General features: G+C 39.1%; 1 protein-coding gene across 1 annotated transcript in view; it reads right to left on the bottom strand.

Moving 5' to 3' along the window:
• Positions 1–10,919, bottom strand: part of ANXA10 (annexin A10) — a 33,954-nt gene extending 23,035 nt beyond the window's left edge. Inside the window, exons 1-3 of the mRNA XM_033060703.1 lie at positions 10,902–10,919; positions 2,086–2,167; positions 79–173 (exon numbers count right to left, since the gene is read on the bottom strand). Of these exons, the coding sequence (XP_032916594.1) occupies positions 79–173; positions 2,086–2,167; positions 10,902–10,919 (195 nt within the window). The remainder of the gene's footprint in view (positions 1–78; positions 174–2,085; positions 2,168–10,901) is intronic.
• Positions 10,920–15,186: the final 4,267 nt, after the last annotated feature.

Here is a 15,186-nt window from a genome sequence, read left to right as displayed (position 1 = left end):
TGACTGACCTGAGAGAAGGGCTGACAGCTGAGACAGGAGAGAAAGAAGTAATGATAGTACAAAGTGTTTCTGTCATACCCTGCCGTACATGTCTCTGTACGCCTCGGCAATCATGAGCCGCTGGGAGTTGCAACACTGAGTTAGGATTTCAATCAACACATCTTTTTTACAACCTGAAAAGGAAATTACACAGACTCTAAATTAACAAACTGGTGTTAATTATTTATATTTGTGATTGTTTGAGTTTTGTTTAAGAACATTATACTAATTTTTTGAAAAAGTTGCTCAACAGACTGATATCCCACTAATATTTATCAACATCAGTTATATTTACTGTGCTTGTGTATCTTGCACTTCCTGGTATAATACCACCAAAAGTGAAGCAATCTGTTATTACCAGATGCATCATCACCTCTCACAAGCTCAATGAATTTGAAAGCATCAATAAAACAGGTAGGGGCTTTCATGGATTCAGAACTAGGCCCAGTAGCAGGATTTGTGGCTGACCCTTGGAAGTCATACTTGTGTGTTCTGTTGATATTGATCAAATTGTCATTTAAGAACTAGGGATCTCTTTTATAGGGGATGACAAATGGCTGTTAGACTGTTTGTTGGAAAACTCAAAGTTATAATTTATGTATAAAGTAAGCTATGAAATTTTAAAATATAGTATTTTACTCTATTTCCAAAGGACATTTTATGGAAGGTTACCTATGATGGTTTGCTTGATAGGTAGAACATACCAGTAAACTTCTATAATGAATCAGTGTTATTGTGTATGAAAAAAAATATTAGCATATTCAGAAAATTATTTTGGAGTTTTAAAATTGTTTTGCAACCTAAGGGTTGGGATACTGTACATAAAGGTTTCATTTTACTTTTCAGAAAATAATTATCACTAGGAATCTTTACAGCTTACATAGTGTCTGTAGTAAAAACTAAGAAGAATCCAGATACAGGAAATATTATAAAACATAAATATAAAACTTTATTCGCTTGTGTAGTGCCACTGGTATCAGTGGGACAGCAGAGGTGACTGAACATCCTCATAAGAATGAATACCTTGTGCAGGATTGAGGGTCAGAGTGTCAGTCCCTGTAAAGGTTATGGTGACATTAACTCTTCTGAAGCACAACCGTTTATTTTGTCAATTGTCCTTTAAATTAAAACTTTGTTCCATGTACTTTGATAAGAAGATTAAAATTAAGGTTAGTGTACTTGTACTTAGAGTATTAAATGAGGAATATTGTCTCTCTATTTTCATGTTAGCAACATTTCCTTAAAAGTACTATTTAAAGTGTAGGGAGATGTTTAAAACTTTTAATCTATACCCAATATGGTCATAAAGATACTTCAGATCCCCCTTGAAGAATAATGCTTATTGTGGTTCATTCAAAATTAAATCTGGGTCCTCACATTTTCATTAAAGAAATTGAAAACAGCATGCAAGATTTATTTCTGTACAATTTTGTGAAAAGCCCAAGGGATACAAAAGCTCTGATAAAGAAAACAGTTTTAAAGTGAGGAAAATGTTTTCGATTAAAAAAACAAAGCAACATTTTAACTCTCAGCAATACCAACAAGGTTCAATAGGAAAATAAAATACAAAAATCTGGACTGAGAAAAATGCTTATGTGAACAAAAGTTTTTTGAAACAAACACTGGAAGCAAAAATTGCAAAGGTAAAGAATTTTTAAAATTTCCTCTCAATTTATTTTTATTTCTTATCACTGATTAAGAGACTTAGCAGACCTTCGTAGCATTTAATTGTTGAAGTTACAACTAAAATCCTTTCATTTCTTGACCCTCAGTCTAATAATGTAACACAGAATTCTGTTTTTATTGTTTTCTCAATGAAGTGTTCATTACTATAAGTGTTGGTATGGATTTTAGATTAATCTTCATCAACTTATAGTTCCTGTAAATGCAAATGATTTATTTTGGACATCAGGGTTTCTTGTTGTGATTCCTTGAAGATTCTGCAGATAGGTGGTGACAATTTTATGGGTTTATATTTTGCCTAATTCTTTATGAGGGCTTTCTGAAAAAGAGGAAATTGGTGTTACAATCAGTGAAGATACTCACTAATTCCCTGTAGGGCTCCTCCTAGCAACTGGGCATCTGTTATAGGGTTAAAATTTGGAGCAGGAAGAATCGTTCCTTGTGTCTGCCAAAGGAAAAAACAGACTTTAACATTATATTTAACATTTTTAACATGATATACGTAATTCTGGTGCAAACCAACAATCATAACTTTGTTTTCTTTACTTCATGGGGAGCAGGTTGTATAGTTTTTGATTTATAAAACAGAACTTAAACACCATTAACTTTATATTTACATTTGAAAGAAAAACGGGATATATTTTATAAGTATAAATGGGGTATTTTTGCAAATACTTCCTAGAATCAGGGCTTACATGAATTATGCTAATTAATTTGTTTGCTTGCTTGCTTGAAAATCTTTTGGGTATTGTGACTTCACACATAATGAGATACACACAAGTTTTGTGCATGGCCACTAATCACTCTTGCCTGACTTGAAATCCAGGCAGAGGAATTAAAAAGCACCAGACAAGAATTGTGTATTTTAGCTAAGAAGGAAGACACCATTTCTTGATACTTTTGATCATTAGTTTGAACCCACTAAGCAAAGGTAGGAGCAAATTGTCTGTGGCTAAATTAGAAAAGGTGCATAGTCAGAAATTTCAGATTTTTGAAGGAGTTACTTTAAAAAGTACTAGTAGACCAGCATGCCTGTACACAAAAAAAATACAATAATTTAACGACTATAAGGCGCACCTTAAAGCCTAAAATTTTGATCGAAACCTGGAAGTGCGCCCTGTAATCCAGTGTGCCTTATATATGGACAAAGTTCAGAAATTTGCCAACAACCCGGAAGTGTGAGCCAGGAGTCGTGAGCCGTGCAGAACCGCACAGAGCTGCGCACCGCGCCAAGCCAAGCCGCGTGGAGCTGCACGGAGCCACGCGGAGCTGCGTGCTGTGCGGCGCTGAGCCAAGCCGCATGGAGCCATGCGCTGTGCCGAGCTGTGAGCAGCCCAACACCAGGGTGGGCCGGCGCAGCACTTTGGGGCTCCACCGCTCACCAGGAAACTTTCCCGCCTGCAGCCCCCGCCACCTCCCCCAGTCCGGGGCGGCAGGTCCCCGTCCCACCCGGCCCTGCTGCCCTCGCCCCCTTGGGCCGCGCTCTCCCCTCACCTGGGCAAGAGCAGAAACGATGGCTTAATAAAAGTGAGTGATTTTTCTCTGTATTTTTTTTTGTTTTTCGGCTGCGTTTAACGGCTACGCTGATCCGTGAAAAATGTTTGCAAATTGAGCACCTGCTAGTAAACCCTGTGATGGCGCGATTCTGTTACTAATTTGTTACTTTGTTGCGCATGGATCCTCACTGCAAAAAAAAAGTGCGCCTTATAGTCCGGTGCACCTTATATATGGACAAAGTTTGGAAATTTACTGACACCAGGAAGTGCACCTTATAATCTGGTGCGCCTTATAGTTGTGAAATTACTGTACTTATTGGTAGACTGACATTCTTCTGCAGTTTGTTCATTATGTAAACACAAGTTTCACAGCTGAACATAAAGTATGTAGGGCCTTTTTACTCATAAAACAATTGGGAAAATACTGGGAAAAAAAGTGTGTGTTTGAAATAGGGAGACAAATACTGGCCATAGAGGACATAGTGACATTCAAGCTAATTTTTTTAGATCGATAAATGTTGTTGTATCTAAAATTGATTGCAGACTCATCCTTAATATATGCTCTGTCCCATCTTCCTTTTCATTGTGAGAATTGTCTGTGTACTCTTGGCCTCACCTGGCACTTAATGTATATGTAAAATAGGGATCCGCAGATATTAGTGTCAGAAATTGAGAGTTCATAACAGTCCCTGCTAGTCAGAAGGGTGGAGGTAAGGAAAAGAGAAAATGTAGGATGTTTGCATTTGTTTGAACTAATTTAAAATAGTGATGATGACTCTTCATTTCTGCATCAGCTTTGTACAGGCTGGGTTCTTGTAAAGATTAATTATCTCAAAGTGTTTCCTTTCACACATCCAGGTTTGTCACAAAATAAACAGCTAAATCTCTGATCTTTTCAGTGTTTATGACTAACTTAGTGAATGTTTTAAGGGTGGATTCCTGCACCCTTAAAACATTCACTAAGTATTTGAAGTGAAACATTAGTGAAAGTGGTTTTCAAAGCATGTATTACCTCTCAGTTTGAATGGAGGTAAGTATTAATAATTTCTGAATATATGTCTTTATTCGTGAAACAGTCAAATGAGAAAAGGATTCTGCATAAATACATAATTGCAAAAATGTATTGGATGAACTGATCATCAAAAAGATATATATAGATTTGCAGACTTGTATATTTTTGACCAAAAAGCAACACAACATTTGTGATTTATCTTTCAGGCAAACTAATGGATTTTTGAATGTGCTGTATTTTCCCTTGGTTCAGCAGAGTTGCTGAACACCTCTGTGATAAACTATTCACTGTCTTATTATTTGAGGCTCACCATCAGTAGATTAAACCTTATCAAGTAAATGCCTGTCTCTTATCCAGGATCTAAAACACGATGCTTTTAAGTAGAGCCAGATTAAAAATGAAGGTTCAGGTGAAATTTTTTAGACGATACAGTACAATATAACTTCTTTTTGAATAAAAAATGTACACTTATAGTGTACACATTGTACATAACTTCATATTCCATGTCACAGAAGACATTTTTAATGAGGATTTTCACTGTACTTTATGTTTGGATTTTCAGAGGGGTTTCTCCACAAATTCAGCATTCTACCAATGTGCATCAGTTCTCTGAACTAAGACCCAGGGTTTAGAGCATACATGGGTCCCGGGAAGGAGTTTTTGCCTAACTAGTGGTGTGTTACTGCTGGCATAGCTCACAGATTTGGTGCAATGATGTGTACCTTGAAGAAAGTACTTTGCTACTTCATAGTTTTTACACAGGCTGCCTTTAGGAAGATTTATCCCATCACAACATGTGTCAGTTTTTTTCTGCAATCTCTTTCATAGTTTCTGTGTTTGACTGACCCACCAAAGCCTTCTTCCTTTATACTTAATTTCAAAATATTATAGTGTATATAACTTATTAAATTTATTCCACTTATTTTCATTGAATTTTTGAAATATGGGCTCTGACAGATCTGGGCCAAATCTTTAGAGCTGAACTGTGTTAATTTGGTGTCTGAATTCAATGCAGTCACATAGTAATTGCCTACTACTTGCTGTGAGTTGTAGCTTTTTTCTTTGAGAGTGCTATGCAGTATTTTCCATGGAAGGCAAACCCAAGGAACCTTGCTGTGTACAGTTCAGTGATGCCAGGGATTGATTCTAGGGCTATTTGTACCCCTCTGAAGTAAGTGCTGTGCAGACTATCCACAGAGCTATCAGATGATGAGCCCTTAGTGCTGTGATGGCAGGGGGCACTGATATGAATCCTCTCAAGATCTAAACACCTCAAGACTTAAACCAAACTATTACACCTCAAGACTTAAACCAAACGATTAAATTTCTTTTTTTCAGTTGTTAATAGCTAGAGCTGGACAGTTATGATTAAGCAATGTCACTGTTAATATTGCATGCTTGGGTAATTTTTTGTTTTAAGGAAAAGGGAAGATAATCCTAAAATGGATGGGGCATCAGGACAAGAGACACCAGGAGGGAAATCAGCAGGACTGAGCAGTAACTGGAGGAAAGGTAATTCTGGCAGTGGGAGTTCATGACTGCCAACCCAGTGACTATGCAGACCCCAGACTCCAATGGAGGTAAGAACGGTATTCGTGGGCTAATGACCATGAGAGGCAAAAGGGATAGCTAGCAAGTAGGGGTGTGACTAGTAATTAACAAAAAATTTATGCAATTTGTAACCAGTGAATACTATGTCTTTCTTTGTTGAAACGTATTAACTCTCTAAAGTTCTGATGATCAGGCAGCTGGTCTTTTGTGCGTTACCATATAGCTCATTACCTTGTACAAACTAGATTAAAAAGTAGAAATACTTCATCTTGGTGTGTGAATTGGTGTTTGAACACCAGGTGGTAAACCTGCATTTGGGACAGCAACACTTCTGTCCTGTGGCAACAAGATGCTACACAGCTGGTGAGAAGGAAAACCTTGCTTCTAAAGTAATGCAAAAATTCAACAGGTTTATATTTCTGAGCAAATGACCACTCTAATGCTCTTTGGTGTAGTTATCTGGGGAGAAGGAAAGGTAGTATAGTCTTAAGTTGTTGAGCAAGACTTAGAATAATCTGTACTGAGATGTAAACTTGACAGGCATTTTGTTTTACAAAGATTTGTTACAATCTTGTCATACTTTAGAAGCATCTGTGCTTACAATGTTTTTTACTTGAAATACCTCAAGAAATTGAGGAAATACTGAAATGTTATAGTAGGAAAGCTAGGGTTCTGCTTTGAGAACCTAGGGCCCAAGGTGTGAAATCATGTTTCCTCCAAAATTATGCAGGCTTGCCCTGCCTAAATGTGCCTAGGAAATGTCTAGCTAGCAGCAACATTCATCACTGCACGAACTGAGGGAGCAGAGCTTTAGAGGCATTTGGTAACTGAATGAAACTACAACAGATTGAATTTTGACCAGGGGACAGGCAACTACATGTGAATAGATTGTTTCTTTCTGTTATTTTTGGCTAGAGAATTTTTACTGCCCAGTTTTGAAGCAGAGCATTTTTTAGGATTGATTAAACACTTGAGTGTAGTTACATGCACTGCTATCTCACTTCAGTCATTTCCACTAAGTCAGCTGTGACTGACCCTTGTAAGAGAAAAACACTCAGTGGAGCTGAGCAGGAGGAGTGTGCCCAGGAGTTCAGGGAAAAATGCAGGATGTGGCTGACCACAACTGTTGCAAAGAAAGCTTATTTGTTGTGCTTATTTAGCTCTGCACAAAGCAGACTGACTGTAGCTATCAACCCTTGAGAGGATGAACTGGCAGTATAAATGTTTACACCTGATTTCACCAAAGAGTCACCAAGAGTGTGAATGTCTTCCTGACTTGGCCAGATCAGCATGAGGGGAGTGGATACCTGTCTAAGCCAAACAGAGATTATAAATACTAAAAAGGTAGCAAGATAATTGCAAAAAAGCAAATTTCTTGAGTTGACTTAATCCCATTAATTCCTTCCCTGTGATGCCTAACACTGCAGCAGAGAGCGTATCATGAAAGGCAGTCATGCAGATCTCACATGTATTTCATCTGTGTTATTTTTTCAGTAGATGTTATATTACTCTGTTAGAAAAGCCTGTGTAAAATAATTTAACTTGATATTACATATTACAGCTTCTATGAGTGAAGTATCTGAAAGAACCTAGTGAGAGAGTACTGGACTGTGACATCAGAATGACCAGTTTTGAGTCTAGGGCCATTTCTGTTTTACTTATACAACATCTTTTGCTTCCCTAAGCTCTGGAAAGCATAGGAAAATTACCAGTAGGATTTCATGATCTTTCTTCTGCACGACTTAAGATGGTCCACTATAGGGATGAGCAGAAATTGCTCTTTGTGGAAAAGTTAAATCTACATAAATGAAAATTGCATTATGGTTGTCTTGGTAATGTCAGAAGAAGAGTTTAGATACACTGAATATAATTTCTCTAAATACAGTGCTCTCCAACCCATCCATACAAGTAAAACAAATTGTGACTAAGTAACAGAAATATTTTTCTGTAAGTTGGGAGAAGCAGGGACATTTTTAAACTGTTTAACATTCTTATTATGAGAACTTTATCCTAATTTCACAGATAGTGTCAATGGAAGTATTTTTATTGATTTCAGGGTGCTTTTGGTTCTTTCCCTTAATGAACAAAGGCTGAGGTGGATGGTCTATCAACTCTCTATTCAATCTAATAATACTATAATTTTTTTAAAATAAAGAAATTAACAGGAATTTCTCCAATAAATTTTTTTAAGTAAGTAAACATTATCAAACACCTATTAGTCTTAGTAATGTGGGTTGAGTGATAAAGAAACTTACATTATGCTCTGGGTGTCAACTTGTTCTGTGAACACTGCAGATAAAAATAAGTGGGTTTTTCCCTCCCCCCTCCCATTCTTTTGTCTCTCTTCTTCTACTTACTTGCAGTTAACTTCCTCTCCTTGTTCTGTCTACATTCACAAACCATGGGGTCCTTTCTGAGAAAACCACTGGCTACGTAAAATATGGTTTGTCCGTGGCTGAGTCCAAAGTTTGGATGTATTAGTTAGGTTATGCTAGGCCAATGGAATAAGTGACTGTTGAGTTTCAACTGCTGTATTTTTGGACTGGTAATAGAATTTGGTTCCCTCACCCCCACTGAACAGTGTTTTCACAAAACTTCAGTAGAGATTGCATTCCTCTACTAATATGATTGAAATTCATTGTAAAGTTCAAAGTTACTGCTAGGAACAGGTGGATTGACAAATATGCACAAACAGAGCCAAATTTTCTGGAGAAAATGGGAGAAATGTCTTATTTAGTCACTGAAAGGATGTGAAGAATCACACAGTTTAATTTTGGTATCTGGATTCTAGCATCCCTCATGACATATTCATCATTTTATTGGAGCTCTCATTGAGAGCTTAGGATTCAGCGTGACAGACTTTTCTACAATACAAAGAAAATGCCTTCAAAAAGCATCAGAGGAAAGTGATTTCCAAGAGCAATTTGACCTTTTTGTGGGTTGACAAACTGCTGTATGTGAACATGGACAAATGGTTTTCATATTGTTTTTCCTCTTCAGCATCCTAGTAAAGGGGATATCTGTTTTTCAGAAGGAAAAAATCAAAATATTTTGCTTTTTTTTCTCACAAAGTGTCAAAGCACTTAAAGATAAGGCAAGTAAATCTCCAGAGGTGATTCAGTGATTTTTGACATTAAGATACTTATTCTTCTTTCTGATCTCAGGATACCCTCATGTTTAAAATCACAGATCAACCGAGGTGGCCCAGGTGGGCACTTTATATATATCTTTCTGTGTTTGCACATGTTCTTCTAACTGTCCTGTAAGGAATTTATTCCAAAATAAGATGAGCAGACAGAACAGGTCTGTGTGGTGTTGGTGGAATGAATCAAAACAATAAAAGAGATTGGAAAGGGATTGAAAAATTTATAATGGTTCTGGAAAATTATACTTGGAATTTACCTTCCTTCTATGCAAGAGCAAGAAAATAACAGCTTTTTCTGACTGAAGTAGTAAGCAGTTCAACAAAAGTATCAGTAAAAGGTGAGGCTTTTATCAAATTATGAATGTGTAAAGTTCAGGCAATTCAGTCATGTGATGAAAAAAGTATTCTTAAGTGTGAACAACCTTCTAATAATATTTGTTCAGTTAGTCATTCTGCTGATAACAAACAATTGAAGTCAGACTCCTTAGTCTGAATATTTCCCATAGGGAATATCTACTAAAATAAAATGCTTTCTTTATTAGCTAACCACATGCTATGAGCTATCTATAATTTTGCAAAGATATCCTTTGTGTGCAACTTTATTAAATAAAATTTTCATTAGTATTTTGGTTTGCTGTAAGTTTACTGTATGTGTTACGTTTAATTTCAATAATATATGATAGTAGTAGAAGGGAAACTTCTAAACATAGAAAATTCTTTCTCTAAAGTCTTCAATCTCTGTGTATGTATTTCAGAAAGGTCATAGATGTCATCTTGTCTAATTTTTGGTCGTTTTAGCTGTGGTACTTACTATAGGGAGCCATTTTTTGTAGGTGATCTCTGATAATGATAATGCCTTGCATTGCTGAATCAGACAGGGCTGCTGCTGTTAATGGTTTGTACATCTCATTCTTGATCTTGAGGGATTCCATCCTATCTTATTGTTCGCAGATAATGTATGTAAATACTGATACGGGTTGCATAAAATATAAAGAAGGTCATCTTAAAAGAACAAAGCACATTTTGAAAGCAATAATTCTGATTTTTTTTTCGTTTTTCATTTTTCTTATGCTTCTGAATTAATGGTATATTCAATGTTCTGGGATTCCTTGAAAAGTATCTCCTAAGTCCAAAAAGTGCTTCTAAGACTTTTTCTCAATCTGGAATTGTGTTTAAGAAGAATAGAGAAGAAATTAATGCAATTTTTGATCATGAGATATTAACTCCAATAGTTTCCAGAATAGAGAATTAAAATTTTACTCGAAACGTTTTTTTTTTCTCAAAGAACACTAGTGAAACCATTTAATATACTGTACAGCATTTTGGTGGGGAACAATCATGGATAATTCTTTCTGGGTTATGACTCTTGTAGAGGTAGTGTTTTTTTATTTAAAATATTTTTCACACTATGAACAAAACTAAATATTTATAAATGATGAAGTTATTCGGTTACTTTATGCAGCTACAGATGGTCTTGTCAAATTATAGTGCCAAAAATAGTGCCAGAAATAGGTATTTTCTGAAAAAGTCACATTTTTATCTTTAATACAGTTGGGTGATAGAATGTAATTTAGTTTCTTGTTTAGCAGCAAAGTGCAAGCATAGAAAACCCATCTAAAGGACCTCACAAGGAGGTTTGAGTTGTTTTTTCTTGAAAGGTCTGAAATTATGAGACAGGAACTGATAATTGTTTATATTGCAATCTTAGTTTCTGACATTGACATACACACACACACACACACACACACACACATATATATATATGTATGTATATATATATATATCTGTATGTGTAACACCAGGATTGTGATATATATAATAATTAACACCAGGATTATACCCAAATCACAAATAAATTTTCTTCACCTAAGATTAATTTCTGCCAATGAAGGGAAATGGATCTCAACACATGTGATGACAACTCCAGAGGAATGAAAATTTTGGAAGATTTCAGAGAACAAATAATTATACTCACGTAATCTCCACAATACATTTTGATACAAGTCTTCAAGTTCTGTTGAGATGGAATAGTAGCTTTCCTAGACTAAAAGAGAAGTAAATACAGTTTTTGTAGTTAAACCTTGCTCTGTTTTGGAGATTTGTGAGAAGCCATCCAATCAAACTGATACCAAGTACATTAGGCTCCACAGTAACAATGAAGCAGAACACCTCTTGGTACCTTGTGTCCTTGGACTTTATAGATTTACTGTGGGTTTAGTCATTAACCATGTATTGAATAAGTGTGATTATTATGTAAGTAAACAAAGTCATTAGCACGACACCCTCTATTCTGCTGTGTTGATTTTAGGAATCAGAATTCAGCTAGTCACAGAATAAAACACTCACCTACCAAAAGTGCCTGTGTTAACAATTTACTTTTCAGATTGGATCCCTTTTTTCTTCCTTGTGCTGAAATTGCTCAGCTCATCACTTGCTCTAATAACTATTTGTAGTTGACATGCACAGGAAGATGCTTTCCTTATATGTCACCCAGAGTTATCAGGTAGCCTTAGTGGAACTCTGTAAATGAGGATCTTTTCATAACAAGTTACAACTTGCAAAATCCTGCAAAGAGCTGATCAAAAATCCTGTACTGTTGCTCTGTTCAAGATCTTGTACAGAATCCTAACTATCCAACTGAGAGTAAACTCATATTTTCATAGCTAATACCATGTATTTCTGTTCATGATAGCTATTAATGTAATAAACCATTGATAAAAACCAGTTTTTTCTCACACATATACACATACACACACACAGACACATACACAAAAAAAGAAATATAAAATAGAGGAACATAAAAATAGAGGTACCGAGTCACCTATATATCCTCTACTACACTTGAATGGAAGGCATAGGCTACTGTTATCCTGATCAAGTCCATTTTAGAGGGTTAATATTTCCCAATAATCATACAGTGATACTAGCTCAAAATATTAATTTAATTGCTCCAAATTTTCTTGGTTTTCTTAGTGTATCCATCACAGACTTTGGAGCACTTACTAAAACATGTGTGGGCCCTTTTTTCCTTACTATTTAGGAAGATTTTGGAAAGAGTAAAAAAGTCACTTTTGTAGCTGTAATACCTTAGCAGCTCTTCTAATAATTTAAAACAATCTCTGGACTTGAATAAACACAGCAGTGTTGATTTGAGTATAAGCTTTTTCATGTCACCCCATGTGTAAAGGCTACATGTGCATCCTTAGAAACAGTTGGAAGAGTTTCACAAAGAGACACTTCACAGTGGCATGCCTTTGCCTTCTCTTTTTTTCATTAGGGCTGTGGTGGGTATTTTACTTTATTGTAATTGTACCAAGTACATACAGTAAATTCACGAATACAAACCGCACTGAGTATAAGCCGCATCTCTGGGTGTTGGCAAATATTTTGTTTTTTGTCCATAAATAAGCCACACCCGAGTATAAGCCGCTCCGTCGTTCGCAGCGAGGACCCGCGTGCAACAAAGTTGCCAAATACTAACAGAACGGCGGCAGGACGGGGTTTACTGGCTTGGCTCGGGCTGTGCAGGCTCGGCCCGCTAGGGGCTGCCGACGGGGCCAGGTAGCCCAGCCCGGCGCTGCCGCTTGGCGGGGCCACTGGGGGCCAGCTACTGCTGCCACTGGGCTCGGTCACCACGGCCCGCCGCTGCCCCGTGGTGGCAGGCAGGGACGGAGCCCACCCCACTCCCGCGGCGGCGGGTGGGGACGGAGCCCCCCGCTGCCTCCCAGAGCCGTGGCAGTGGCGGCCTGGGTCCCCCCGCCGCCTCTCCGGGCCGCGGCAGTGGCGGCCCGAGTCCCCCGCCGCCTCCCAGAGCCGCGGCAGTGGCGGCCCAGGTGCCCCCCGTCTCTTCCCCGGGCTGTGGCAGAGAAGGGAAGGAAAGACTCCCTCCTCTCTCCCCACCCCCCGTGCTGCCTGCAGGCAGCCAGGCTCCACCCGCGGTGCAACAGAGTAGCGATTTGTAACAATCACAAAATGCCGACTTTGCAGCTGCTCGGGTCGGCACTCTGGCAGGCACTTCTGAGGTTGTAAATGTCAGAAAATTATTCACATATTAGCCGCTCCTGATTATTAGCCGCATTTCCGGTTTAGGAGCAAAATCTTAGTCAAATTGGTGCGGCTTGTATTCATGAAATTACTGTACTTTATCTCTGTATCTCGAGTGCCCTTTGAAGGTGGCTGGGGAATACAGTTCCACTGTACAGGTAAGAAAAATGATCCATAAAGCATCTGCTCTGGCTGGTTGGAGGTGCTGAAGGTGATACCTAGAGTTGGATTCAGTCTCCTGATGATACATATTTTAAAGCAGTGATAAGAATAAAATATTGTATACCTTTTTATATAGATTTTTAATTTTATGTCTATTTTCTTGCTGTGGTTAAAATGTAATACAGTTAATCTTCAGTACAACAGAAAACAGATTACAGTAAATTCACGAATACAAGCTGCACTGAGTATAAACCGCATCGCTGGGTGTTGGCAAACATTTTGGTTTGTGTCCATAAATAAGCCGCACCCGAGTATAAGCTGCTCTGTGTTCGCAGCGAGGACCCGCGTGCAACAAAGTTGCCAATTAGTAACAGAACCGCGGCAGGGCGGGGTTTACTGGCTTGACTCGGGCCATGAGGGCTCGGGGCTGCCGACAGGGCTGGGTGGCTCAGCTCGGCGCTGCCGCTCGGCGAACCCGCTTGGGGCCGGCCGCCGCCACCGCTGGGCTTGGTCACCCCGACCCGGCGCTGCCCCGCGGCGGCAGGGAGTGGCACAGAGCCCGCCAGCACCTGCAGTGACCATGGGAGCCGGGGATGTAGCCTGCCTCCTCCTGCGGCGGCAGCACACGGGGACGGGAGCCCCCCGAGCCGCGGGGCCAAGCGGAGAGAGCTGCCCGCCTTCCCCTGAGCTGCGGCGCCAGCAGGAGAGAGCTGCCCGCCTTCCCCCGAGCCGCGGGGACAGGCAGGAGAGAGCTGCCCTGCCTTCCCCCGAGCCGCGGAGCCAAGCGGAGAGAGCTGCCCGCCTTCCCCCGAGCCGCGGGGCCAGCAGGAGAGAGCTTCCCCTGCTTTCCCCGAGCCGTGGGGCCAGCAGGAGGGAGCTGCCCGCCTTCCCCACCCCCTGTGCTGCCTGCACGGAGCAACTCCACCCGCCGTGCAACAGAGTATCAATTTGTAACAACCGTGTAAATGCAGGGTTTTACTGGCAGGAGCTCAACTTTGCAGTTTGCACTGACTTGGTTTGCACTCCCAGGGTTGAAAATGTCAGAAAATTATTCACATATTGGCCGCATCTGAATATTAGCTGCATTCCCGGTATGGGAGCAAAATTTTGGTCAAAACAGTGCAGCTTGTATTCGTGAAATTACTGTAAGTTTCCAAGATTATATTTTAGTCTGTGTGTGTCCAAATCTTGAAGAAAATAGGGTGTAAGTAAATACTCAAAACCTGTTGTTCTATGAAATATTTATACCTGGCATATAATGTGACAAAAGCACTTAATTGATTACGGAACTAGATTCTGTTTTTAATTAAACGTTCAGGGAAAATTTGTAAGAGGATCTAGAGGAAAAGGGAGAAAGGTTTCAACCCCCCTATCCCTTTGAATGTCCTTTGGCTGTGCTTTCCTGCCATCTCTGCCCCAAGGTGAGGCAGCACCAACAAGGAAATGAATAATGTATTTGTCCATGTAATGCTCAGCAAAATGGATCCACTCTTTGTGTACCAGAGTGAGGCACACCTTGACATTTTCTTCAAGACTCAGCAGGTCAGAGGTGTGAGTAATTTCTAAGGGAGGAGCTTATCTAGGGGAAAGCCAAAGAAACCTGGTCCCGGGGGTTTTCACAATCTCGCTTTGGAAAAAAGAAACCAGAAGATTACATGGAAGTACTGTAGAACAGAGCAGCTATTTCTGTGGAAAAACAGGAAAACTTGGTGGTTTTAGACTAAAGAACAGTGAAGGAGACCTTAAAAGTTAAAAAAAATAAAATATGTTGAAAGGGGAAAAAAAAAAAGTCCTCCAATTCCCAACGAACTGGACAGATTAAAGCCTGTTTCTCTGTTTCACCTTGATTTAATCTGCAATTCTCTCACTGTTACCAGGTGAGATTTTCATTACTGTTCTGGGTACTTGCTTGCTTTCCTTCTTCTTTTTCCTGCTAAAAATGTTGCTGTTTCTATTCTGAGTTAATTTTCTCTTCCCTCACTTTGTTATCTGTTCTTCTTTTTTGGAGAGTCTTAATTATTTTCTGTTGAAGAAAGAAGGGGCCAGTTCATCTT

Source organism: Catharus ustulatus, chromosome 5, assembly GCF_009819885.2.
Source record: "Catharus ustulatus isolate bCatUst1 chromosome 5, bCatUst1.pri.v2, whole genome shotgun sequence".
Classification (NCBI taxonomy): domain Eukaryota; kingdom Metazoa; phylum Chordata; class Aves; order Passeriformes; family Turdidae; genus Catharus; species Catharus ustulatus.
This window is presented reverse-complemented; position numbering and strand designations above follow the sequence as displayed.